This window comes from Ahaetulla prasina, chromosome 6, assembly GCF_028640845.1.
Source record: "Ahaetulla prasina isolate Xishuangbanna chromosome 6, ASM2864084v1, whole genome shotgun sequence".
NCBI lineage: Eukaryota > Metazoa > Chordata > Lepidosauria > Squamata > Colubridae > Ahaetulla > Ahaetulla prasina.
In genome coordinates this window covers 50,345,440-50,372,935 of record NC_080544.1, presented here as the reverse complement: position 1 = coordinate 50,372,935, position 27,496 = coordinate 50,345,440, and the positions used below count along the sequence as shown (strand labels likewise).

The window sequence follows — 27,496 nt, the reverse complement described above, 5'->3', positions numbered from 1 at the left end:
ATGAACCTAGACTCCTTGTTCCAGCAAATCTTCCTCGTAGAACAGAAAGCTGAAGAAAAGAGGTGTCTGATGCATCAAGGTCAGGGCCTACCCTTATTTAATTAAGATTAAGACACAGATACTATGCAGGGATCTTTATAAGAGGGGAGGCCTAAATACATAAAGCAGGCTTGCTGCTTCAGACTGACCTGTGATACGAATGCAGAGAAGCCAATATGTAGACGTGCCACAGATTGCTGCATCTGATTGTTAAGAAGCCTTAGTTTTTGTTGTTGCCCTGGTTGCTATTATTGTTGTTATTATTGTTACTCATTTTGTCCAAGTTTTTCTGATCAAACTTCCCCTGTTGTTTCAAAACCATGGATGTGTGTGTGTGTGTTTTTTAATTGGCACAACATGGTAACTTTAAATGTCCCTTTGAGACTAAGTAATTGAATAAAAGAACAGCACAGCAATCATGAAGAATTACGATATCCTAACAATGGTTTGTATTGTTCAATTGCCATATGGTAAAGTGTTTATTTACTTTCTGCAGGGATTTGGAACTGATTTTTGAGAACTGGAAAAATGGTGGGTGTGTGAGAGGTGGGGGAGGAGGAGGGAGGGAGAGAGAGAGAGAGAATTTCCTTTGAAGATTTCTGGCTAACCAAAATTATTGAAGGTTTTTATTCTCTGGAATAAATAGGACAGCCTATTGAGTTCAAAAAAAGGTGTTATTTTTCCTAAAACTGATTAATGCTGACTTATTCACAGTGGTACTCAAAATGAATTTACTACCATTTGGTACCACAACTCAGTTCATTGATCAAATATCTTTGAATATTTCATGTTCATGAAAAAAGAATGTTTCTGAATATATTCAATGTATAAGTGTATGTTTTATATTGCAGTTAAACAGGATATAAGCAAAAATCATGAAAAAGCTAATCAGATTACACAGCAACTTGGTGAACAAAAACAAAAATTGGAAATCGAAGTAAGAGCAATGGATTTTTAAACTAATGTTATAACTTTTGATATCTTTTACGGTTTTCTTTTTGTTATATATCAACATTTATATTAAAAAATAGGTGGAATTTATTATGATCATATGTGTTAGCATACAGAGCATCACTGTTTTATAGTATTAGAACTGTTCAACAGGATTATTGTAAAGGCATAGAAGATACAAAAGGAAGGAAGGAAGGAAAATTCTTTTACATTTTGCTATTTATTGGTATTAAATTTTGTTATGTTTCTTGATAGTGGTTAAATGCGAACATCAAGTTCAATCCTAGTGTCTGATGACAAAAATGAACCAGATAATGGAAAATACTATTTATTAATTATGTTTTGGCAATACTAATATGAAAATAAAACACAATTTTTTGATCTAATCCTTGCAACTATTCTAAAAGAGGATAGGGTAAATTGTGATTTAACTTATTTCAAGTACCATTTAAGGAATCGTAAGAAGTGCTCTCAAGCATGTTCAGAAAAAACTTTCAGGAATTCTTAAAAAAGAAATAAGCTTTTAAAGATTCGCAATTTTTTCTCACTTCAGTTCCTTGCAAGTTTAGAAATTTGTTTTGATTGCATTTGCTTTCATTGGAGAGTTTTTCATAAAATTAATCAAAACTTCATAAAAATGAGCAGAACATTTTTCCAAGTCCTTTCAGATTACCTTGAAAATAAATTAGGAGAGATTCCAAATGCAAGAACTCAAGGGACTATTTTTTTTAGGTTCGTCTGAGACAGGATTCAGAATTTTCCATATCTGTAATTTCATTTCAACAGCATATTGTAGGCAGATCATATATATATAAAACCTATAACTGCCCATTAAGTTGTTAAGCTATTTAAAATCAATCTAATGCTTTCAATTAGAAGACTGTTCAGCTATATCTCATTTTTTAAAATATTGGGTCTTTTTTGTTTATTGCTAAAGACTATAAATAAGTTAGGAAGATATAATACAAATATACAGAAATTCACAGTTTATCCAAAGAATGTGTTTGAACGTTCTTGAACATTCTTGAATTTTTCATGACCTCTCATTTAACTGTAAACCAAAGTCACAGAAGAGAAAACCCATTGTCCCTTCTGCAAAATTACAAGAACTATATTGCCATTTTTGCCAGGCAATGACATTCATTTGGTTGCTGTTTATAAAATAATTTATGACAATCATAATTCCATGTATACATCACTAATTTGCTATTGACTCATTCTGATTTACAGTTTTGGTTACTATGGCAGATACAGAAGGTTGGTGAAAGTGGGGAAACAATTTCTATGAATTACAAATGAGGAAAACTAGAAAAGCATTCCTAAACCAATTATAACTTTAAACTCACATAATTAATTACATAAAGGTCAATGAACATTAACTTATTTAGCTCAATTTATTTTTCAAAAGTCTGTTGCATGCATTCACAATCCTGAAATAGCCAATATGCATTACTTCTGTTGGATGAAATAAATTCAGTTCACCATTAAAACTGTCACCACTTATCAGTTTTGGCATAGTGAAAAAATTCAAAATATGCTCTTCTAATGCAGTGTGTATTAGGTTGACTGCAGTTCCATTCTAAATTCCATTTCCAGATTGCTCTACAAATTTTATTTCTAATTTTCATGCATTCAAGATATTATAAATATATAGAGAAATACAGAGGGGGGAAAAGCACATGTGGCCGAAATGCTTTTGATCAAGGAAGTATACATTTTTGGTATGTTCTTGTGAAAAACTAGGTAGCATGTAATTAGAACTTTGAATTATAGTATTTTACCTTTCAAAGTTCAGTACTTTCTTTTCAAAAATGTTGCTCTCAAGAATATATTGCGTAAGTAGTTTAGGACACAGCTGATGTGACCAGTATAATCCAATATAAATGTAGTCACTCCTTGGCCAGCATGTCCCAGTTCTATAATGACCAAAGAGACAAAGTCCTTCACTAACAGTGAGCTCTGGGTGGGAGAGCGAATGCTCTGTTTCTCCATGACAGTGAGCTATTTCCAAGGCATTTGCAATCAAGCAGTCTCAAATATAAGGAAAACTGAACCAGAGATAAAGTTTGGCAGCTAGAGGTTTGGAAGACAAAACTTGGATCTGCATCTCCAAATTCTTCTGAAACAGAAAGGTTGTCTAAATGCAGGACCTCTACCTATTTTAAAAGACTTGTGTTCTGTCCCTTCCCCCAGCCCGGGAGCCACAAGAAATGACTCAATTAGCCGGCAATTGAGTCCACAGCAGCTATCAGCTCTGGCAGCAACCCAGCGAGTGTCTGCCAAGGTTTTTCTGTTATCTTTCTTGATGCCGGCGTGTCAACCAGGAAGTCAGGAATAAAAGCACTTCAGCTCAAGTTCTCTCTAGGCAATTGGATTTGTTCGTCACGAAGCAGTATAGCAGCTGCTCCTGCTTTTATACCCTGTAGGGTGTGGCTCTGTGACTCAGCACTTTCTAGGCCTGCCCCACCCCTGCTTCTGTTGTTCCCGCCTCTCTTGTCTACGAAACCTGGGATCTAACCAGGACTGATTGTCCTCAGCTGGGTCTGGAAGCATTTTCTGGGTGGGGGGAGATACAGGAGACGGAGGCCTTCTCACCTCTTCCACCTGGCCTGCCTCTGGCTCCTGGAAGCCAGGAAAGCTGGCCCTGCAGAAGGGAGCCCTGATGGCCCTTCCCCCTCACTCTCTGAGTAGCTTTCTGGCAGGGGGCCAGGCCCGGGAGGGGGGCTGGAGCCACAACAACTTGATTCATTTTGGTCATTTGGAATAATAGATAATACTATTTTTAAAAATGTGTTTATATTGGTTTTTAAAATCTTACAAATATTGTCATACATGTAACATCTGTCCAACAACAAGCCATAACAAAAAACGCCACTTGTTTTTAATTTCACAACTTGTATATTTTTCTTTTTATAGGCTCAGTTGCTATCTGAAAAGCTCTTTAACTTGGAACTTTTCAAGAAACGGAAAGAGAGTTTAGAAAAACAGAAAGCTGATCTTCTAAGTCAGAAGAATACTAATCTTGAAGCATATGTATGTTTCCAATGGTAGCATTTTAAATATGTAGTATCCGATCTTCTTAGAATTACACTTAGCCCAAAGGTTTGGAGTTCTAATGAGGCAACAATTAATGGGTTTTCAGCCCATAAGTTAAGATAATTGATTTTTACAACTAATTATGATAATTTATTTCCACAAATAAAAAAATATTTTTTTTAGAATAGAATAGAATAGAATAGAATAGAATAGAATAGAATAGAATAGAATAGAATTTTATTGGCCAAGTGTGATTGGACACACAAGGAATTTGTCTTGGTGCATATGCTCTCAGTGTACATAAAAGAAAAGATACCATCATCAAGGTACAATACTTAGTCATAGGGTACAATAAGCAATCAGGAAACAATTAATATCAATATAAATCATAAGGATACCAGCAACAAAGTTACAGTCAAACAGTCATAAGTGGAAGGAGATGGGTGATAGGAACGATTTATTATTTAACACAATCATATTATTATTAGTAACTAATAAATTGCTACTATTACTGTGAGATTTGAATTTCTCAAGCTGAATCAACAAGCGACACGATGAACAATATAAGAGCCTTTATTGAAGCTTTTGCAAAAGCTGACCCTCTGTGGTAATCTAGGTAGCTGACAGAGAGCCATGAGACAAAGGAACCTTTAAATACGTTTTCCAAGACCAGTCCCCCATAACTGCCCCTTTCTGGGTTCACAATCTTATTATTCCCTTATATGGTTATATCGTTATATATCCCCTTGCACAATCATTGCTACATCCTTAACAACAGTTGCTTTACTTTAACAATAAACTATTAATTTTAACATGACATCTGTCATGATGGCTGGCTTCCTGACAATTGGCTTTTTTGGGCCAGATTTTGTGTTGAGCAACAATGTCCTTGCCATAATAGATTTATAACTTTGTTATTGCTAACCTTGTTCTTATTAACATTTACACTCGATTTCCTTACTTAATGTGACTGGGTTATGTTACTGTGTTCTAAGGTTACATAGAGAATAAACATGGCATAATTATTGCTCTTTGCTTTTACAGGAATAATTCCTATTTCTCTCAATTGCTTACCTAAACTAAGCAGGTAGAAGATAAGTAGGTACTCAGGTCTGTGAGGGAACTCAAGGCAAAATAACTTTATGTCATTTTTCTTAAGAAATTTAAGTTTTTGGTTCAAATGATATGGGCTTAAAAGGATGGATTGTTCTAAGAGAAAGGCAATTAATTCTGTTTTCAATTAAGGACATGATGCTACTTATTTCCTTACCATTCCATGCTGGCATTTTTCAGTGAACGTGGTTGCTATTATTCTTGTAATATTAACAAACATAAAATATATTCCTCATAAGGAAATGTACTTTGAAATAAATTATACTGAAATAAGCTGAGATTATTTATGACAAATGCAGGCCATGCATCAAAAATAAGTGATTTTTCCCATATTCATAGTCAAATGGGAAATTTCCATAGTGTACAAAGGTGAATATTTTTATTCTCTTCTTATAATACATACTCTTATATTTGTATTCTATTTCTAAGATCAGTATTGTGGGTATTATAGTTTTGACATATCTCCCAGTATTTTTTATATATTAAAATATATATTTAAAAGGTAATTTAAGGTTAATTTTTTTCATTTACACTTTTTACATTTTATAACAATAAGAAAAATATAAAGACAAAAATTGCTGAAGAAGATGAAACATTTTTGAAGGAAATTAAAAATTTCAACAATGAATATGGGTTAATTTTAAATCGGGAACTTGTAATTAAAAAAAGAGCTCAGACTGAAATAAGAGAACTAGATGAGAAGGAAAGTCTTCTGAGAAAAGGTAGGTCTTCAGTTTAAACATTTTAACTTAGATTACTGCAGAACATAAATGTTTGTACTAAAACTCTCTGGCAAAATAAACTCATATTTTTTCCAGACTTTAAATTTTTTATTTAATATAACCATTTGACTAAAGTGAAAAACAGTATATTATAGTGAAGCTTCCTGTCTGCTGCAGAGAACTAACTGTGGATTTTGACACTCTATTATATTTATGTAGGATATACTAGAGGCTAGATTTAAGTTATTATTATTTATCTTCCAACCTTCCATTTGCTATTGTATCCTACTTCCTTAGTAAATACTAAAATATGAAAATAATATTAGTTGTACATAACAAATATTTTTTTAAATATTTCTAAACCTCAAAGTCTAGAGCAAGGGTTTCAAATTCACAGTGTCATGGCGGCGCCATGTGACATATGGACTCTAAGGGGCGTGCATAAGAGCACAAACGTGCCTACCGTTCCTGTCCTATTGTTTCTTCCCCTATGTATATATATGTTTATAGTACCTCGTTTCTCCTCATATATATGTTCATATATTATATAACCCTTTATGCAATGCTTGTATATATTGTTATGACAAATAAATAAATAAAAAAAATAAATAAATATGGGAACTTTTTCCCCTTTGCTAAACCATGCATGGGCATGGTCAACTTGTGACTCATCCAGCCCGTGGGCTGGGAGTTTGACAGCCCTGGTCTAGAGGTAGAGTCAGTGTGAGCTGTAATTAGCACAGGTAGCAGTCAAGTTGATCATTTTTCATACCAAATTGATCATTTTTTAGGATAGTATCACAGACATTCTTTCATGGCCTTCTCTATGAGCACCGAATATTAATCATGACAAGGATAGCAGCTGCATCACACAAAATTGGTCATAGGATAACTGCAGCAGTCGCAGACAAGAAAGCTTCATGACATCAGTAGCATCTACCAATACATTGAGGATATGTGGCTCCTAAGAACTGCTACATTGGGAAAATTTTTCTCTTGTGGCATCAGCAGTGTTACAGACTGACAGTTTGATAAAGACTTTAGATTGTAGAATTATTCCAACAGAAAATCAAAAGCACAAAAAATGTTTCTGTACCCCAAAAAAAGGATATATCAATTACCTGCTTTGAAAAGTAACCATTAAACAATAAATGTGGAAAAATGCAACACTGAACATATATATATATATGGAATTATAAGGAGAAAGAATTACAGGTTTTGCCATGAAACCATTCCTGCTGCTACTGGAAGCGTACTTGTAACTGAAAAATGCTTTCTTCAATGATATCATGAAATGCAGGAAATCTGCATGGGAAACCACATGCTAAATACTGCTTTGATCAACAAGTACTAATAGAATAGGATACCATATTATGCCCTTTGTGATAAGAAACATTATTGTGCTTAGAAACACATACAGCAAAAATGCAAAAGAAAACCACATTAAACTCACACAATTACTAAAATAAGTATAAAATTTGTATTAAAAATAATACTTTCTGAAAGCAAAGTGAATAGAGGCAACTATTCAGGCAATAGTTGGCAACTTTAATTTCACAGGTAGTGTGTTCAACAGTTTGGTACAATCTAATGTATCCATCAAATGACTAACTTAGCAGACACCAATTTTCATATCATTTTTTTATATGAAGGTAATTAGTCAAATAAATCTGTATAATTGCAAGCTCTTGTATGAGAAAACGTGAATTTTAAAATGAACCAGTGAGAAGCAGCAGTAGTTAAACTAGTATTTCACAGGATGCAAACTGTGCTATGAGCTTTCTAACACACTATTAACTAAAACAGCATCTGCGGTGTATCATTGCTACTAAGCAAATTGTATATAGTATTTTTCTTCTATTACTTTTCTCTTATTTAGGAGAACAAATTTTGAACATTTACTGTTTTGTTGTTGATCATAAATATTTTTTTTGTTCACATTTAGGTTCAAATTAGTCACCTATTTTTCAAATTAATATAATTTCTCATATAAATGGACAACAAAACTATCAATAAAAATGCACATAGAATAAGATGTAATCCTGTGCAATAGTTAAAACATGCATATATCTGTTAGCAGGAAATCTATATGTGATTATTAAATGCAGAAATATACTGTATATAATTTCTTGCAGAACTGGATTTTATTAGTTTCTTTATATAGTTCTATTTCAAAACATTTAGAAAGGGCATGCCATACAGTTTTGTAATAAATATTACATTGTTAATAGATTTCTAACTTGAAAATTATTACTTTCTTAGAAATAGAATCAATGGAGCATGAAACAATTCAATTAAAAATATTTCATCTACAGAAGAATGAATTAAAAGAGGATTTATCTACCCTCCAGAGGAAACTCACAGGTATATTGCTTACCTGATGTTCAGCTGATTTAATGTTCAAGCATAATTTGAGAAATAGTGTTTGAAATTTATCCTCACAGGAAAACACTTTATGAGAAAGCAGAAAATACCATATATTCAATTACTTTAAAATGACTACATAGTAAAATATAAATAAACAAATAAAAGAACAAACTTATCCTGCACTGCTTGGGAATTTTAGCAAATTTTATTGCTAAAAAGAGATTTTTTAAAAAAATAAGCATTCTCGTTACTTTTGAAAGTTACTATAACAAAACCTACAAAATAAGCTCTGGTTTTACACTTTCTATTCTCATATTGTTAAATGTATTTCATTCTTCATTATCAACATAATTGACATATATTGTGTTGTATCAATTAATTTTGTAAGATTAATCACATCCTAATTTAACTTTGACTTAATAAATTAACTACATTGTATTTTAAGCTCAGTCTCCTGAGCTTCCTCTCTTAAAACTTATCTTCTATTTTTAGCTCAAACTACTGATTCATATAAGTCAATATTACAGTGCATAAGTGGAATCTACCAATGCCAGCTCAACTGGCTGAACCATAAATTCCAGAAAACCTGACCATTGGCTATGCTTTCTATAAATACTAAGACTTGCTACTATTGGTATATTATTGTGAATGGAAAATACACAAGCAAATAGGCTCACAAGTTCCTCCCACTGGGCTGTATTGCCTCCCATTGGGCTGTATTGCATACACCCAGTATCCCAGGAAGTTCAACCTAGTTAGCAATTGACAGCAAGAGCTCTACCCCTAGATCTCTTCTGTAATCACCTGCTAATTATATTCAATTCAGCTAGAGTAGTTTGCCCAGAGAGGTCTCTTAGTAGTCCAGGTAGCTTCCCCCATGGTCTACAGGGCCTTTTCAATAACCTCACCTACAGCATTTCTGAAGTTGCAGACCTCTTGCTAAGCCTCATACAAACTGCTTCTGGCGTCACATTACTAATTCATATAAAAGTCTTGACATTTTTGGAATCTGACGCTGTGGCTGTTTTACTGAAGCTGGTTTGGGCTCAGTCTGGGCTTTTCTGGCCTTGATGCTGCTTTAGATGTATTTCCTCCAACTGTGGTAGCTTTGGACATGCTTAGCTGGCTGCTGTTTCCTTCTATTTGCAATTGCTTAACTTCCTACTCTGGGGCTTAAAGCAAAAAGGCTTCTCTCCTTTCAAAGACCAGCATTTCTTATTGTTTTCTTCACCCATTCTAACCTTCTAAGTAACATTCCCATGCCTGTTACCCACTGCTCCCTGCTTTTATCTGTGTGTGTTGCCGGTCTAGGCAGGTAGGATCATTTATATCCAACAGAGGACCTGCAAAATGTTCCTATACCTCTGATCCAGACCATTCTCTTTTATGCTTGACATGCAGAAGTCTGCATTCACTACCAGAAATAACCAGGATTTCAGTTCAAACCTTCTTGTTCCTAATCTGGTGTAACTGCAAATTGAACCTGAGAATTTTGGTATGTGGAGACTACTCGACCTTTGGCCTGGAGCTGTTCAAAGAACCAATCTATTGAGTTTATTGTAGTTTTTTTAATTGTCTAGTATAAATGGATAATAGTTTATTATAAATAGTGTCATTTCTTTTTAGATGTTGAAAAAGAAATAGCAGAAACTAAATCTATCACAAACTGCTTAGAATTAGAAAAAATGACAATTTATGAAAAACTTCAGACTGATCCGGAATATATAAGGTAAAAATACTCTTTTATAATGTAACAAGTTGCTATTAATATTTCTTTCTTTCTTTCTTTTTTGCCCAGCATAATGTAGTCTTTTCTGCCAGTTTTTCTTTTTATCTTCACAAAAGGTTGAAACATAAATAAATGTTCTAACTATTCCTTGCTTCAGTATTTGTGTGTAGATAGAGAAAATGAATTGGTGATACATACGGTACATTACAAAAAAACTCTAAATGATAAGATCAGTTTCAGGTCTGTAAGCCTATGATACAATACACACTACAAAACTCACTTTTGTATTATGTATTCTGTTATGTAAGTAAACTTTCTAGAATGAAATTGTCATCTCTTCATAAATAATATACTCCCTTTGGAGTATTTTTATTACTATATCATTACACATTCAGTATAGGAAAGTGCTATTGAATTTTAAGTGCAAAAGTGCTGAGGACCAAGGTTACTTACTATCTTATAATTTGCAATTACACTCTTGTGATGGGACTGAATAAAAAGTTTAAACAGAAATAACATGTAAAGGACATCTTGAAAAACATTGAGATTTTTGGAAGATAAACTGAAAGTGATGTATCATTAAACAAATTATTGAACATTATCTAAAATAAAGGTTTATACATAAAATAGAAGTAACCTATATGAAACTTAACAATTTTACTTTCTATAATTTAAACTGTTTGAGCCCTATTATATTATATTTAAAATTATGCATTTTATATTTTCCTCTTTATACACCACATACACACACACACACACACACACACACACACACACACACACACACACATTTCCATTCTTTCCAGGGTCAGTGTAGGTGTTAACCTCTATTAATCTGTTAATTAACTATTGACAAATAGTTATTATATTAACTGTTTGTTAACTTCTATTAATTAAATATCTAATTAATTATCCTCTGTTATTAATCTCTTACCCTGCTTAATAGAATAAATTAAATGATGTTTGTATGAGTGGCACATTAACTCTGTCAAATTATATATTTGTTTCCCACAATTTCTATTGAGTTTTTTAAGTGGTATCCAATCATTTGATACCATGGACAAGCTATTTTTAATTACATTAAAAGTCAAAGTGCACATTACTCAAAAAGTAACTAATAACACAGGAAATATAGAGGACTGTTGGAGGAAAACAAAATATGATTCTGACTTACAGCTGCTATTAAGGCCTTTTTTGTGGTGAACAATGATACAGTGTTATAGGTGGCACAGAGGTTAGAGTGCAGTACTGCAGGCTACATCTGCTGACTGCCAGCTGACTGCAATCTGGCAGTTCAATTCTCACCAGACTCAAGGTTGACTCAGCCTTCCATCCTTCTGAGGTGAGTAAAATGAGCACCCAAATTGTTGGGGGCAGCATGCTGACTCTATAAACCCCTAAGAGAGGGCTGTAAAGCACTGTAAAGCGGTATATAAGTCTAAGTGCTATTGCTATTGGTATTTCTCTGGCCCTTTATCTAATTATATTTGTTTCATGATCCAGTGTAAATTTGCAATATGGTCACAAGTGCCATGACTCCTAAAACTAGCTTGAACATCTGCTAATTCCTTATTTATGGTCAGCATTAGATGTTGTATGATCTTAAGATGAATCTTGCCAGTATAAATTATGAGGGCAATTGGAGGAATCCTTGGAGTTACTCTTTTTTTTTTTTTTTGGCAACGGAATGAAAACTGATTGTTTCCAATCCTGTGGGCATGTGTTGTTGTTGTTGTTAGTTGCAAAGTCGTGTCTGACCCATCGCGGCCCATGGACAACATTCCTCCAGGACTTCCTGTCCTCTACCATCCTCTGGAGTCCATTTAAACTCATGCCTACTGCTTCAGTGACTCCATCCAGCCACCTCGTTCTCTGTCGTCCCCTTCTTCTTTTGCCCTCAATCTTTCCCAGCATTAGGCTCTTCTCCAGTGAGTCCTTCCTTCTCATTAGGTGGCCAAAGTATTTCAGTTTCATCTTCAGGATCTGGTTTTCTAAAGAGCAGTCAGGGTTGATCTCCTCTAGGACTGACTTGTTTGTTCGCCTTGCAGTCCAAGGGACTCGCAGGAGTTTTCTCCAGCACCAGAGTTCAAAGGCCTCAATTCTTTGGCGCTCAGCCTTTCTTATGGTCCAACCTTCACAGCCATACATTGCAACTGGGAAGTTTGCTTTGACTATACGCACTTTGGTTGGCAGGGTGATATCTCTGCTTTTTAATATGCTGTCTAGATTTGCCATAGCTTTCGTCCCCAGGAACAAGCGTCTTTTAATTTCTTGGCTGCAATCCCCATCTGCGGTGATCTTGGAGCCCAGGAAAATAAAATCTGTCACTACCTCCATTTCTTCACCATCTATCTGCCAGGAATTGAAAGGGACGGATGCCATGATTTTAGTTCTCTTAATGTTGAGTTCCAAGCCAACTTTTGCACTCTCCTCCTTCACCCACATCAAGAGACTCTTTAGTTCCTCTTGCTTTCTGCCATTAGAGTGGTATCATCTGCATATCTGAGGTTGTTGATATTTCTTCCGGCAATCTTAATTCCAATTTTTGATTCATCTAGCCCCGCCTTTCTCATGATGTGTTCTGCATATAAGTGAAATAGGCAGGGTGATAGTATACAGCCTTGCTGGACTCCTTTCCCAATTTTGAACCAATCAATGGTTCCATGTCCAGTTCTCACTGTGCTTCTTGACCCGCATACAGGTTTCTCAAGAGACAAATAAGATGGTCTGCTACTCCCATCTCTTTAAGAACTTGCCACAATTTGTTGTGATCCACACAATCAAAGGCTTTAGCATAGTCAATGAAGCAGAAGTAGATGTTTTTCTGGAACTCCCTAGCTTTCTCCATGATCCAGCGTATGTTGGCAATTTGATCTCTAGTTCCTCTGCCTCTACGAAATCCTGCCTGTACTTCTGGTAATTCTCGATCCACATATTGCTGGAGCCAGCTTGTAGGATTTTAAGCATAACCTTACTAGCATGTGAAATGAGTGCAATGGTGCGATAGTTTGAACATTCTTTGACATTGCCTTTCCTTGGAATTGGAATGTAAACTGACCTTTCCCAATCCTGTGGCCATTGTTGAGTTTTCCAAATTTGCTGGCAAATTGGGTGTAGCATTTTTACTGCGTCTTTTTTTTTATTATTTGAATTTATATCCCGCCCTTAATAATAATAATAATAATAATTTCATTTTATACCGCCCTTCTCCCGAAGGACTCAGAGCAGTTCACAGCCAAGTAAAATAACCAGTACATAAATACAATACAAGTAAAATTAATAATTAAAAAACTAATTCAATTTGGCCCTAATTTAAAACTACAATTAAAATCATAAACCCAGTAAAATTTAAAACCCAATAATAAAATTCTAAAACATCCTATGCCAGTCCTGCGCGGAAGAATAAATATGTTTTCAGCTCGCGGCGGAAGGTCCAAAGGTCAGGAAGTTGTCGAAGTCCTGGGGGAAGTTCGTTCCAGAGGGTAGGAGCTGCCACAGAGAAGGCCCTTCTCCGAAGACTCAGGGCGGCTTACACTGTGTTAAGCAATAGTCTTCATCCATTTGTATATTATTTTTTAAGATTTTGAATAGCTCAGCTGGAATACTGTCTCCTCCACTAGCTTTGTTGTTGCTCAGATTTCCTAAGGCCCATTTGATTTCACATTCTAGGATGTCTGGCTCAAGGTTAGTGACCACCCCATCGTGGTTATCAGGGATGTTAAGCTCATTCTTGTATAGTTCTTCTGTGTAATTTGGCCACCTCTTCTTAATCTCTCCTGCCTCTGTTAGGTCCCTGCCATTTTGGTCCTTTATCATGCCCACCTTTGCATGAAATGTTCCCTTCATATCTCCAATTTTCTTGAATAGATCTCTGGTCCTCCCTATTCTATTTTTTTCTTCTATTTCTTTGCACTGTTCATTTAAAAATGCATTCTTATCTATTCTAGCTATTCTCTGGAATTCTGCATTCAACTGGGTGTATCTTTCTCTTTCTCCCTTGCCTTTCGCTTCCCTTCTTTCCTCAGCTATTTGCAGAGCTTCCTCAGACAGCCATTTTGCTTTCTTGCATTTCTTTTTCTTTGGAATGGTTTTAGTTGCTACCTCTTGTACAATGTTGTGAACCTCCGTCCATAGTTCATCAGGCACTCTTGTCTATCAGATCTAATTCTTTAAATCTATTTGTCACCTCTACTGTATATTCATCAGGGATATGATTTAGTTCATACCTGAGTGGCCTGGTGCTTTTCCCTACTTTCTTTAGTTTAAGCCTAAATTTTGCAAGAAGAAGGTCATGATCTGAGCCACAGTCAGCTCCTGGTCTTGTTTTTACTGACTGTATAGAGCTTCTCCATCTTTGGCTGCAGAGCACATAGTCAATCTGATTTCTGTGTTGACCATCTGGTGATGTCCATGTGTAGAGTCGTCTCTTAGGTTGTTGGAAAAGAGTGTTTGCTATGACCATCGTATTGTCTTGACAGAATTCTATCAGCCTGTGCCCTGCTTTATTTTGTACTCCAAGGCTATACTTGCCTGTTATTCCGGTTATCTTTTGGCTTCCTACTTTAGCATTCCAATCTCCCATGATGATAAGGACATCATTTTTTGGTGTTAATTCTATCAGGTGCTGTAGGGCTTCATAGAACTGGTCAATTTCATCTTCTTCAGCACCAGTGGTTGGGGCAGACTTGAACTACTGTGATATTGAATGGTTTGCCTTTGATTCGGACTGAGATCATTCTGTCATTTTGGGGATTGTATCCCAGTATTGCTTTTCCTACTGTTGTGTCTTGCCCGCTCTCACAGCAGCCGGGGCCTTTTTATCTGCTCCCGAACACAGAGGAATGTATGCCTCCCGGCCCCAGTCCTGGCTCCATACCCAGACAAGCTGAAGAGGAAGGGGCACCTCCCGGTCCCAGCCCTGGCTCCATGCCCAAGCAGGCTGCAGAGGAGGGAGCACCCCCCGGCCCCAGCCCTGGCTCCATGCCCAGGCAAACGGAGCAGCTAGACCCCTCCCCCTCCTCCACAGCATGTGAGCCTGAGGAAAGTTTATTTCCAACAGCTGCTGATTGGAGTGACCCTCGCATCAGAAGACTGGATAGGCGGAGGCAACAGAAGGAAGGGAGGGGCAGGCCTGGATAAGTGCTGAGTCATGGAGCCACACCCCATGGCCTATATAAAGGATCTGCTTTCTGGCAGTCTCTGAGTCAGGCAAAGTCGAACTTATCTTGCTGAAGTCACTTTCTGGTCTCCTGCCTGCTCTGAGGACTTTGCTAGGACTTTGGGCAGAGCTGCAGAGGCAAGCCTGATTCGGATTTCCCTAACCCGGCCGTCAGCGGAGGAGTGGGACACGACACCTACTTTTTTATTGATTATGAAGGCCACTCCATTTCTTCTGTGGGATTCTTGCCCACAGTAGTATACCTGATAGGTATCTGGGCATGTACTTTTCCCCAAATATCTGGCACAAGACTGTGATAGTTATGGTGGTACAGGCCTAAGCAATTCTGCATGGATGATATCAACATCAAGAATCCATATCTATACCTGTAAAAAAATACCCAGAAAATGTTATAGATTGATTTATGTATGAGGTCTAACTTGCCAAAAAGTTTTAATTTGTTTATTATGAACACTTCTCCCCAAATCACCTATTTCTTCCTTTATTTCTTTGTTTCAGAATAATGTTTCTGAGATAATAGGTGATAGATAGATAGATAGATAGATAGATAGATAGATAGATAGATAGATAGATAGATAGATGATAGATAGATAGATTGATTGATTCCCTGTGGCTGGGAAGTTGATTTTTCTCAAGAATCCCTAAGAGAAGGTGAAGATGGGAAAATTGTTTTCATCTAATAAAGTTGGAAAGCTGTTTTTGCTATTCCTGCTCTAGCTGGGTTAACTTGAGTTACCCTTTAAAAAGAAAAAAGGAATGCTGAGAGAAGAAAACAATAGCTTTTGGAGAAGGAGGAAAGAGAAATAGACCTGGGAATTGATTACATAGGATTTTAATCTGACTTCCAAGAGAAATTTGAGAGTCTCTACTATGAATCATTACAATTGTTTAAAGCTTGCCATGCCAGATATTTGTGCAACATATTTAGAGATTAAGAAATTAATCTTTGAATGATACCTCATCATATACTAACTTTCATTACATTTTTATTATATTCTTCACAAGTTTTCAGCTGAACTTTCAGTATGATAAGGAATACATAAGGAGTGACAAGCCAGCACTGACTAAAGAAGATATAAATAAACTTGAGAAGCTGAAATTCAGCAGAAAAATAATTCTGTTCCTATCAGTTCATTCATTGTTTAAATGTTTTCCAGTGTTTAATCATTTATTTTATTAGGCCAGTAATGTGGAATCTTTTTAATTGAGCTTTTTATTTCTTGAACAAATAAGTTAATTAAGTAAGTTAGCACTGAGTTAGGCCTAGCCTGAGATTGATATATGAATTGGTGTTCACTAAATTTATTCCTAGTGATAATGTGAAGCTTTTTAAAGAATGTTTCAGTAAATTTTTGATCCTTTCCATCCATCTTGTCGTTTCTTTCTACTTTCATTATTGTCAAACAATTTTTGTTTGTTTGTAGTCCATAGTGCTTGTTGAACATAGCTTTAGAAGAATAGTCAATCTGGTTTCATTCAGGAGCAGCTGTTTCATTCTTACAACCAATGAAACTTTTAATAACCATCCTCAAATCCATAATGCAATGATATACTGTATAACACGGGTGTCAAACTTGCAGTGTCACATTGCTATCATATGACATATCACGACGTTTTTCCCCTTTGTGGAGCTGGGGTGGACGTGGCCTGCAATGACGCATCCGGCCCATGGGCTGCCAGTTTGAGACCTTGCAGTGTATATTTTCTTGCTCTCCTTTTTCAGTGGCCAAATTTCACACCCATGATTTGCCACTGAAAAAATAATTGCTTTAAATGTATTTTGATTTTTGTTGTTTAACAAATTTCATTGACCTTTCAATTTTGTTTAAGTTAATCATTGTCTTTGATTGATTTTTCCTTTAGTTCTCCAATACAATTTTCATCTTTAACTACTCTTGAACCAAGAAAATAAAATTATTATTTTTATTGTATTGTGGTCAGTAGTGAAATTACTCAGCTTTTTCATACAATTGATGAAATAGGCTTCGTAGTTTAAATAACCTTTTCCTCCTTTGTATTTAAGATTAACTCAGATCTTTCATTTTCTGAACTCTGTCATACTATATTGCCTGTACAAATTAAATAGTTATCAGAAAATACATGCATACATACATACATACATACATACATATATAATCAGGGTCTCATTTCTTGTTCTATACCACTATTTTTAACAATATTAACTCTTACAATAGCTTTTTTTCTCTTAAAAGTAGTGTCAGAAAAATAATCAGCTATTTTGCTATGCCCATTAGGCTTAATACATTCCATATTTTGGCATGGCCTTTATAATCAAAATCCTTGCCTTAGTCAATTAAACAAAAATAAGTTTATTCATTATATTTTTTTATTGTTTCTATTATCCATGGTATATCCTTTGTATAACATCTATCTGATGTCTCGTCTCAATCTTTCTATAAAGCCTGCTTGTTTGTTTGTCTGACATTTCTTCATCCATATATGGCTCTAGTCTTTATAAAAGCTTAGAAAACTAGTAATGAACTACTAACTAAAGAATTAATTACTTAATTTAGTTTTTAACATAATGGATGAAATAGTCTTATGAATGTAAATTGCAATTTGACTGTCTCTTATTTGGATAGGACCAAGAAATTTCAGTGCAGATACTAGTGGCATATTTGGTCCTTAAGTCAAATGTGTTATTTTTTTCCCCAAAGGCTGGAAAGGAGAAAAAAAGGAAAAAAAGAGGGAGGGTGGGGTGTTGTTATTTACTAAGTATAACATTTTTAAAAATATTCACTTCTTAGCAATTCAAGGAAAAAACTGTGATCTTGCACAAACATTAAGTAAGGCTTGACCAGAGTCGTGATATATGCTATGCATGTTGTCTGCGTTTGAATTCATTGGCTTGTTTTATAGCAAAATGAAAATATTTTAATGAAAAGAAAGAGATTTATTTACTGAAAGCTTAAGAAGCTTTTACATTAACAATTATTGAACTAGTGTTACTTTTATCTATAGAACTCTTTACAAAATCTGACTGGGTTAGCAAAATATACTGATTCCCTCCACTGTTCCCATCATATAAAACCATATAAGTGGAATCTTAAGGTGTGTACACATTAGTAACTATATCCCTGGTTAAAATATCCCTTGCAAAAGCTTTTAGGCTGTAATCGTCTGAATAAATTTCATTAAAATCCTTGACTTTTATTGGTGATTAACTAGAAACAAGGTAGCATCGAAATGCATGTTTTCTAAAGCAAAACATGTATTAAGTAGATATATTCTGCACTTATGCTAATAAAGGAAAATAATATTAAGGATATAACAGAAATTCTTAAAACACTGAGAAAAATAAAAGGATTATATATTAGCAGTTATTTTATTCCAAAATATTTTAATTTCACACTAGTTTGCACAAGCATCATAGGATGGTTTCAGAAGCTCTATAGGTCAACTAGTCCGAAAGCAGCATTACGGTAACAAAATGCACTCCACTGATAACAAAAATCTACAAAGCCTGGAAACTGGGATGTAACTTGCTTTGAAGAACAGCCATTACCTTTCTGGATTATATGGTCATATACCAGGACAAAATATTGCCTTATTTCCTGCCCTGAAAAATCAATTGTTAGATTTCTGTTTACTATAAATACATTTCAAGATAGCGTTAAGAAAATATACAGCTTCTTAGATGTGAAAGCAAAAGATATATATATATATATATATATATATATATATATATATATATATATATATATATATATATATATACACACACACACACACATATATATATAATAATACATATTAAAAATATAAAATACATTTTTATTCTAAGGAAAATATATTTGTTCAATATAAATAGTTTTAGAATAAAGAAAACTATTGTAATCAATTAACTATTTTCTACTTATAGTATATGTATGCCAATGTTTTGCTAGAAAATGTAGTTCAGGAAATACCAGTCTAAACTAGTTGTTTTGATCTGCTAGTGTCTATTTTGAAATTCCATTCTATGATTTGATTTATTGACATCTATAACTCTAAAATAAGCATGTGGCATATTCAATACAGTTCATATTTTAAAACTACTTCCTTTTGCTTAGAGCTGATCCATGTATCTCAAAAGCAATATACATCTAACATACCAAATTCTAGAAAGCCAATTCATAATTTTTCATTCACTAATTAATTAGCCATATAAAATATATTGGAAAATGTTTCCAAACAAGTTTTGTCATTGAGCTTTAAATATGTTTGAAGAACAGTTATTTTCCACAATACAATGTTGAGTATCAATCCACCATTTTCAAGGAGAACATCAGGAATTGCTTTGAAGAACAGCCATTACCTTTCTGGATTATATGGTCATATACCAGGACAAAATATTGCCTTATTTCCTGCCCTGAAAAATCAATTGTTAGATTTCTGTTTACTATAAATACATTTCAAGATAGCGTTAAGAAAATATACAGCTTCTTAGATGTGAAAGCAAAGATATATATATACACACACACATATACATATATATATACACACACACATATACATATATATATACACACACACATATACATATATATATACACACACACAATTATACATATATATATACACACACACATATACATATATATATATATAATAATACATATTAAAAATATAAAATACATTTTTATTCTAAGGAAAATATATTTGTTCAATATAAATAGTTTTAGAATAAAGAAAACTATTGTAATCAATTAACTATTTTCTACTTATAGTATATGTATGCCAATGTTTTGCTAGAAAATGTAGTTCAGGAAATACCAGTCTAAACTAGTTGTTTTGATCTGCTAGTGTCTATTTTGAAATTCCATTCTATGATTTGATTTATTGACATCTATAACTCTAAAATAAGCATGTGGCATATTCAATACAGTTCATATTTTAAAACTACTTCCTTTTGCTTAGAGCTGATCCATGTATCTCAAAAGCAATATACATCTAACATACCAAATTCTAGAAAGCCAATTCACATAATTTTTCATTCACTAATTAATTAGCCATATAAAATATATTGGAAAATGTTTCCAAACAAGTTTTGTCATTGAGCTTTAAATATGTTTGAAGAACAGTTATTTTCCACAATACAATGTTGAGTATCAATCCACCATTTTCAAGGAGAACATCAGGAATTGCTTTGAAGTCCTGAATCTCATGATTACAAAATCAGAAGAATTATTGAATGTATTTAAATAAGTAATTAATCAAATAAATCAATAAAGGTGAAAAACTACCCAAAATGAAGACAGACAAGAAAGCAAACTGGATATCAGAGCAAACTGAAAATTGCCAAAAAGAGAAGGGAACCCAACACCACTAAAGAAAAAGTTCTCAGAAAGGAGTTTAACAAAAACCTTCAGAGAGCTATTAGAAGAGATAAGTAGCAGTAGTATGAAAACAATTGCAAAGACACTGAAGATGGAAACATGCATGCAAGAACAAGGAAACATGTATGCAGGAACAAGGTACAAGGAAAGTCAAAAGTTCTCTCAATCCAGAAAAAGGTTCTAAATCAAATAGCCACAATAAAAGATATATTATGGGATAATATGGAAAGAGAATACTGAAACACTATACAGTAAGGATGTCAACATCTAATATACCTTAGTTTAGAAGATATTCCTTACATATCAGAACCCCTCCTACTAGAAGATGAATTTAGCAGGAAGGCATTACTTCCCCAGCTAGCTTTCTGGGAAAGACTCTAATGCTAGGAAAGGTGAGAGGAAATAAAAAAGTGACCAATAGCAGGGTGGATGGATTTATTTAGAGTGGAAAAGGATAAAGTGTTGGAAGGCCAGCTAGGGGCAGATCTTCATGGAGAAAATCTATTCATATGGCTGTTAGGAGTCAAAAGCAACTAGATAGCACTTAATGATTCATATATACAGTACATTTTTACTAAAATAGTACTATAATTAGAAAGGGCTATAATCTGACCATGCAAGATAATGGGGGTATAACAGGCTTCCTTTCAGAGGATTTCAGAATGGCACCTGGGATTCTCTGTGGCGGACACTCTAGGTTACACCCTGGAAAACACACCATCGAAAAACCTCGGTCTGTAACATTACTCACTGCTTCTCAGTGTAGGAGAGTCCTAGGAAGGGAGATCTGATCTGTGAAAGGATAAATGTAGACCTTGAACTATATTTTTTGTATTAGAACTCTTCTTTCCTATTAGGTATCACTTCAATTACAAAGGACTCAATTAATGTTTACATCCCTTCAAATCCTGTTTTTTGACATTCATGATTTACAGCTGTTTTCTCATACCTGATATTTATAAGTTAAATTACATATTCAGAAGGATGAGCTGTATGTCACTGGTCCATTTTTGGTTTCTTGTTTCTTTTCTCATATTTTAAAGTGATTCCTTTCTAGAGACAGATTCTACAAGAAGAATTGTTCTGATTGAGATTTATTTATTTTTATTTATTTGTCAAACACAACAGTATATATAAGTATAAGCATGAAATAACCATACAAATTGGATACAGTCAAACGGAACATTAGGACAGGACCGGTAGGCACACTGGTGCTCTTATGCACGCCCCTTACAGACCTCTTAAGAGTGGGGTGAGGTCAATAGTAGATAGTCTTTGGTTAAAGCTTTGGGGATTTTGGGAAGAGACCACAAAGTCAGGTAGTGTATTCCAGGCATTAACAACTCTGTTACTGAAGTCATATTTTCTACAATCAAGATTGGAGCGGTTCACATTACGTTTAAATCTATTGTGTGCTCGTGTATTGTTGCGATTGAAGCTGAAGTAGTCTTCAACAGGAAGGACATTGTAGCAGATGATTTTATGAGGTATACTCAGGTCATGCCAAAGGCAACGGAGTTCTAAATTTTCTAAACCCAGGATTTCAATTCTGGTGGCATAAGGTATGTGAGTTGCTGCAGCATTTTTAAATCTAGAAGTAGCATTGGAATATCATCGTGTTTTTATTTCATTGGTGAGAGTTTGTTTACTTGATTAATCTAAAAGAAAATTGTTTTTTTTAATGTCTTATTATTGGAAAAGAAACCGTATTAATGAAACTGAGTCCTTTGGGAGATAGGGCGGTATATAAATATAAACAATAAATAAATAAAATAAAATAAACCATAGAAGAACAAAGAACATTGTATTCACATAAATATTTCCACTAGAGCTTTACAAATCTCCAATATTAGTGGTAGGTTGCCTAAGGCCATGATTGTGTTGGTTTTAAGCAAATATTTTCAATTTAATTTAATGTTAATTTTATAAGCAGGAAATTTCCATCTCTGGAGTAATCTCTGGGATACAGAATTAATTTCTGTAATGACAACTGCTCTTTGATTTCCTAAAACTTTTTTATATCGATGCACAGTGGAACTATTATAGTCAGAGATGTGTCAGTGTTTCTATTATGGACTCCAGTATCAGTATTTGTCATCCAAGAATAAAAACTTGCTCTAGGGTACATTGTGATATTGGAATTTCACATGGGAATAATTTTATTTATTCAGATGCACATGCAGGAAACTTAATTTAGAAAAGCTGTTGATCCATTTGTTATTCCTTGTAGATTTTAAAATATTGAATAGTATTGGAAAATGATCTCTCTCTTTCCCCCTCTGTCACCCAACAGCCAGGCAAGCTCTTTTCAAGCCTAAAATATTTTAAACCCTAAATATATTTATACAATTCAACAACTTAATTTGTCCTGCAAAAGTCTAGTGCAGCAGTTTCCTTTCTTCTTGATTTCATTATTTCCTGGGCTTGAATCCCATTGTATCTACCTGACTCTGTGGTCTCTTCCCAAAATCCCCAAAGCTTCAACCAAAAACTGTCTACTATTGACCTCACCCCATTTCTAAGAGGTCTGTAAGAGGCGTGCATAAGAGCACAAGCATGCCTACCATTCCTGCCCTATTGTTTCCTTTCATTATATCCAATTAATATAGTTAATACATACTCATACTTATATATATGCCTATATATTGTATAGTAATTTCATGCTTGTGCTTATATATACTGTGTGACAAAATAAAAAAAATAAAAAAAAATAAAATCTTCTCCTTACTGCCTCAAATCCAAATGGGCTGTTTATCTGTGCTTAGATCATGATCCACTCCACCAGCTGTCACACACTGGGCCCTCCTTACTCTCTTATGAGGACAAAACAAACTCTCCAGCTGACAGGTTGGATGATTCCCTTCCCATGTGGAAACCGCTACCCAATCCCTTGTTATGAATCCAAGTTGCAGGCTTGACAGGAGGAAATCTTCAGAACTAGAATAATTTGTCTCTCATCTACCTTTCCTCAATGACCTGTCACTTTAAAGTTTTTCCTTCTTTCTCTCTTATCAATGGTAGAATGGCAGTCACAGTGAGTCACTGTTCATGAAAGCAAGTAGTGGGAGAAAAATTCTCCCACTACTTGCTTTGATGAACAGTAACTCAAACTGTGACTGCCATTCTACCAATGTTGTGACCAATTCTGACTACAGCTGATTTCCATGGCTGGAGACAGAGAGTCAATGGAAATCAAGTTGTGATGTAGCTTAGGAGGCCTTTCTGAAAGGAACTTGAGTAAACAGCAAGGCATTACAGTGAGCTCTGGCACTTAGATCCTTTGAGTTGAGTACTCCAAGGTCTTTGTCAGAGTAAGGGTCGACTGTTAGGTGGTCTCCATCCAGCTTGTATTTTGTGTTCTGATTTTTTTTGTCAATGTGTAAGACAGAGCATTTGTTGGTTGCAGGCTCCTTTCATGACCCCATTAAGTTGCCCACTTAAAGTGGGACCTGTCTAGCTACTGACAGTTGCCCGCTTTCAAACTGCTAGGTCAGCAGGAGCTAGAGCTTGTGATGGTAGTTCACTTCATCTTATGGCATCAATCGGGTCTCGAACACAAGCCTGCCAATTGTCAGCTCAGCATCCTAACCTTGTGAGCCATCATGCTTCTGTATCAGTCTTACTAAAAGTGATCTATCTATAATTGTGTACATGAATCCTTAAAGTCAACAAATGTGCATAGTATTTACATAGGTGTCCTGAAACAACATCACTGCAAAACGTAATAGTAGATCTGTAGCTATGGAAAAAGATGATTGTGGAGTGTTATGATCATAAATGAAAGCTGGAACATACTTATCTAGTTTCCACGACCTAACTGCTTTTTTTTATGGCATTAAGCTTCATTAATGGAACTGTGAATCCAACTTCCTTGGTGTGCTATGATTAGGGGTTTGACAGTAATCTTGGAAAATGGATAAGTATACTCCAGCCCTCATTTATTAGTGAGTACATTACTAAAGTCTCTCTGAGAGCTGCTTGATCCTTTTCTCACAATTGCCAGAAGGATATAGAGTGGCTTATAAAAACATCTACATTGGATAAAGGCATACTAATAGGGAAGCTAGGTTTTGAATTAATGTTTCACTAAAATAGCTGTCTAATTCAGAACTGCATGCTAGCATTATGCTCAACAGAATCTTTATGCATGGAAGCAGCATTCATGCAATAATATACCATTCTCTATACAGAAAACCTGTGAACTTCACCAGTATCTAATATAGCTGTATCTATAAAAACTCAGCCCACATCCCATGTTCTAACCAGTATACTCTCCCCAGAATATAACACTTATATAAGCTCAATTACCACTCTCAAAATCACCACAATGACCCCAGAAATTGTTCCTCTCTTAATGTGAATGGATTTGATATAATCTTATAGTTAAATTTCATTCTGCAGCCTCCTGACAGGTAAGACAAGGAGTGCAGTATAACTTTATGGCGGCATATACTATGGGCCATTAAATGATCTGAAATAGCCTTTTTGTGGTCCAGCAAGTATCTACTTAAGCAAATATAATGGGTAGTATGCTGCATGTGGATTCCTGGTTTTTAGATCTTTTTAATTTCTTGTGGAAGAGATGCTATAAATAGTTGTCTCACTTCTATTCAGTTTTCTGTTGTCTTTCTTTAATTGCCTTCTGTCCTTCAGGTCTAAATTCTAAAACAAGTTCAGAGGCTGCAAAAAGAAAGCCAGAATAAATTTAATATAACTCCAATATTTCAGAAGGTTTTTTTTTTTTTTAACTTATGGCACTACTAAAAATTGGCCTATTTATTATAAGATTATGTATTAATTTGTCACTGATGGAATTAGTATCACTCAGTCAATTTATTTTTCAAATAATCTCTATGCTAGTAAAACATTTCATGTAATATGATATCCATGTGTTATGTATTTAATTTTTAAAAAAAGATTTATTTCAAACATATCCCTTATGTAACCTGCATTATTAGCCTGAGAAACATTTCTGATGCTCAACAAGTAAACTGCGCTATATCAGGAGTTTTCTTTATAAAATAGTTTGTAATGAAAAAATATTTTTTAATTTTAGGTAACCTGATTCTCAAACTATTTTAGAAAAATCAGGATTTTTTTATGAATAGCACTTTGCCTGCTGCTACCAATAACTTGTCGTTATGTGCATTGAAGACATTTTATGACATATATTCAGGGTGTCATCTGAACTAAGACTCCATCAGCAATGTATTAGGAAGTATAGAAGAAGCATAAGTCTATATCTTTAAAAGTTTGTTTTGAAAATACTGTTCAAAACAATATTTTGCTATTGTTTTGGTATGTGAACTCAATAATCCCCATTAAAATGTTAAGCTTGTTGCCTTGTTTTGCTTAGGTAAAAAGCCATTGCATACATTTCTGTATTTTCTTGCAGTTTTTTTGATATACTTAATTTTTTATGTTGAAGGGAGAATCTTCTAAAAACAGACACATTTTCTGTTTCACTGTATTTAATATATTTATTAGATTTCTATCCATCACTTTCATTCAAGAGCTTAAAACAGTGTAAATAGTGCTCTCACCTCCTATTTTTTTCTCTACAAATATCACCATTGCATTGAGAAAGAAAATGACTCTTGAAGTTATTGAGTAAAGTTACATGTCTAATGAAGAAATAGAATGTGGGCTTCCCAGCTCTTAGTTTAAAACCCTCACACTTATCCCACACTTGTTTACGTTGCATCAAATAATCGCTTACTGGCTGCTTATTCAGAAAACATTTGAAGTTGCAACAGCACTGAAAAAAGAGATTTACGGACAACCCTTGAAGTTACAGGCACTGTAATATCCCCACAGTCACATGACCAAGATTCAAACATTTTGCAACTGGTATGCATTCATGACAGCTGCAGCCTCCTAGAGTCGTATGGTTGCCATTTGCAACCTTCACAGTTGGCTTCCAACAAGCAAAGTCAATAGGGAAGCCAACAGGAAGCTGCAAGTCACAGTCAAATGATGCTGTGCTTAACGAATCAAGCAAACAAAGTACCATCAAAATGCTTAAGCTGCCTAAGCAGCTACACACCCACCACCCTGTAGCAATAGTTTTGTCTTGTGGCAGAATGAAAACAGAACACCAGGAAGCTTATAGTCTGGCAAAATATTCTGAAGCCAAGGATCAGCCTATGGAAGATTTTTTTTCCTCATTGTTCTCATACGGTTATATGGTAGATTTATTTACTTATTTAAATATTGACGTTACTTGACTCCCCAACAACTCTAGATAGTTTATAAATGAAATAAGAGATAATAGATATAAAAAAGAATGTGGCTGACCCCAAGAATAAACATCTAATCTGTGGTTAAACTAAACTATCTAAAAGGGCATAAACAATCATTTTCTTCCAAGGCTTGAGAAATAAATTATACAAAGATCTGTAGTGCAAGTTTAAGACATAAACGTCATTTCCCCCAAATTATTTTAATTTCTACATAGTGCTAATCTTTGGCTGATACTGCATTGTGATTTCTAGGTTGTTGAATATAGTTGTTATCTCATAACTAATTTTGGTTGCAATTTATAACTGCGTATTAATGCATGACCCACCAATTATTGGGGGCTTTGTAAATTCCTGCTAAAGTAATCAAGGTTAAATTAGGATTAGGTTTGCAGTTAAGAGGAAGCTGACAATTTCACCAGATCATGGCTGGTGGCATGATATTTTTTTTTCTTAATATTGGCACAGGCTTAAAAAGCAGTTGGAGAATTATAAAGAAGATGAAATGGAAAATGCCTATGAGGCTCTTCAACTGGAAATTGAATTTCTGCAGATGGTACTCTTTTAACTTAACATGTATCATTATGGTGTGAGGTGGAGAAATAGATTCTATTATCTTGCACATAAAATACTTCTTTATAAATAGTGTACTATCAGGCAGGTAGATCTACTAGCTCTACAGACACTTATCTGTATTTCCCATTATACACATGTCACTCCTTTTACTAGAAGCAGAATGTTGCTCAAAAGTACTTGCTTGAAAGATAGGAAGCCCAATTTTC

The 27,496-nt window shown here is 34.6% G+C and overlaps 1 protein-coding gene across 1 annotated transcript; it reads left to right on the top strand.

Moving 5' to 3' along the window:
- CCDC172 (coiled-coil domain containing 172) lies at positions 1-27,282 on the top strand. Its single transcript, XM_058189110.1, has 7 exons — positions 1-79; positions 891-976; positions 3,907-4,023; positions 5,696-5,861; positions 8,124-8,225; positions 9,855-9,957; positions 27,183-27,282. Exons 1-7 carry the CDS (start codon positions 1-3, stop codon positions 27,280-27,282), a joined length of 753 nt encoding a protein of 250 aa, XP_058045093.1.
- Positions 27,283-27,496: the final 214 nt, after the last annotated feature.

What these genes read in the sequence shown, in the direction of transcription:
- CCDC172 (XM_058189110.1), top strand. Translation starts at nt 1, where the DNA reads ATGAACCTAGACTCCTTGTTCCAGCAAATCTTCCTCGTAGAACAGAAA. An exon ending in CCTCCAGAGGAAACTCACAG is followed by an intron (nt 8,226 to 9,854) that starts GTATATTGCTTA and finishes ATTTCTTTTTAG; the next exon opens with ATGTTGAAAAAGAAATAGCA. An exon ending in ACTGATCCGGAATATATAAG is followed by an intron (nt 9,958 to 27,182) that starts GTAAAAATACTC and finishes ATATTGGCACAG; the next exon opens with GCTTAAAAAGCAGTTGGAGA.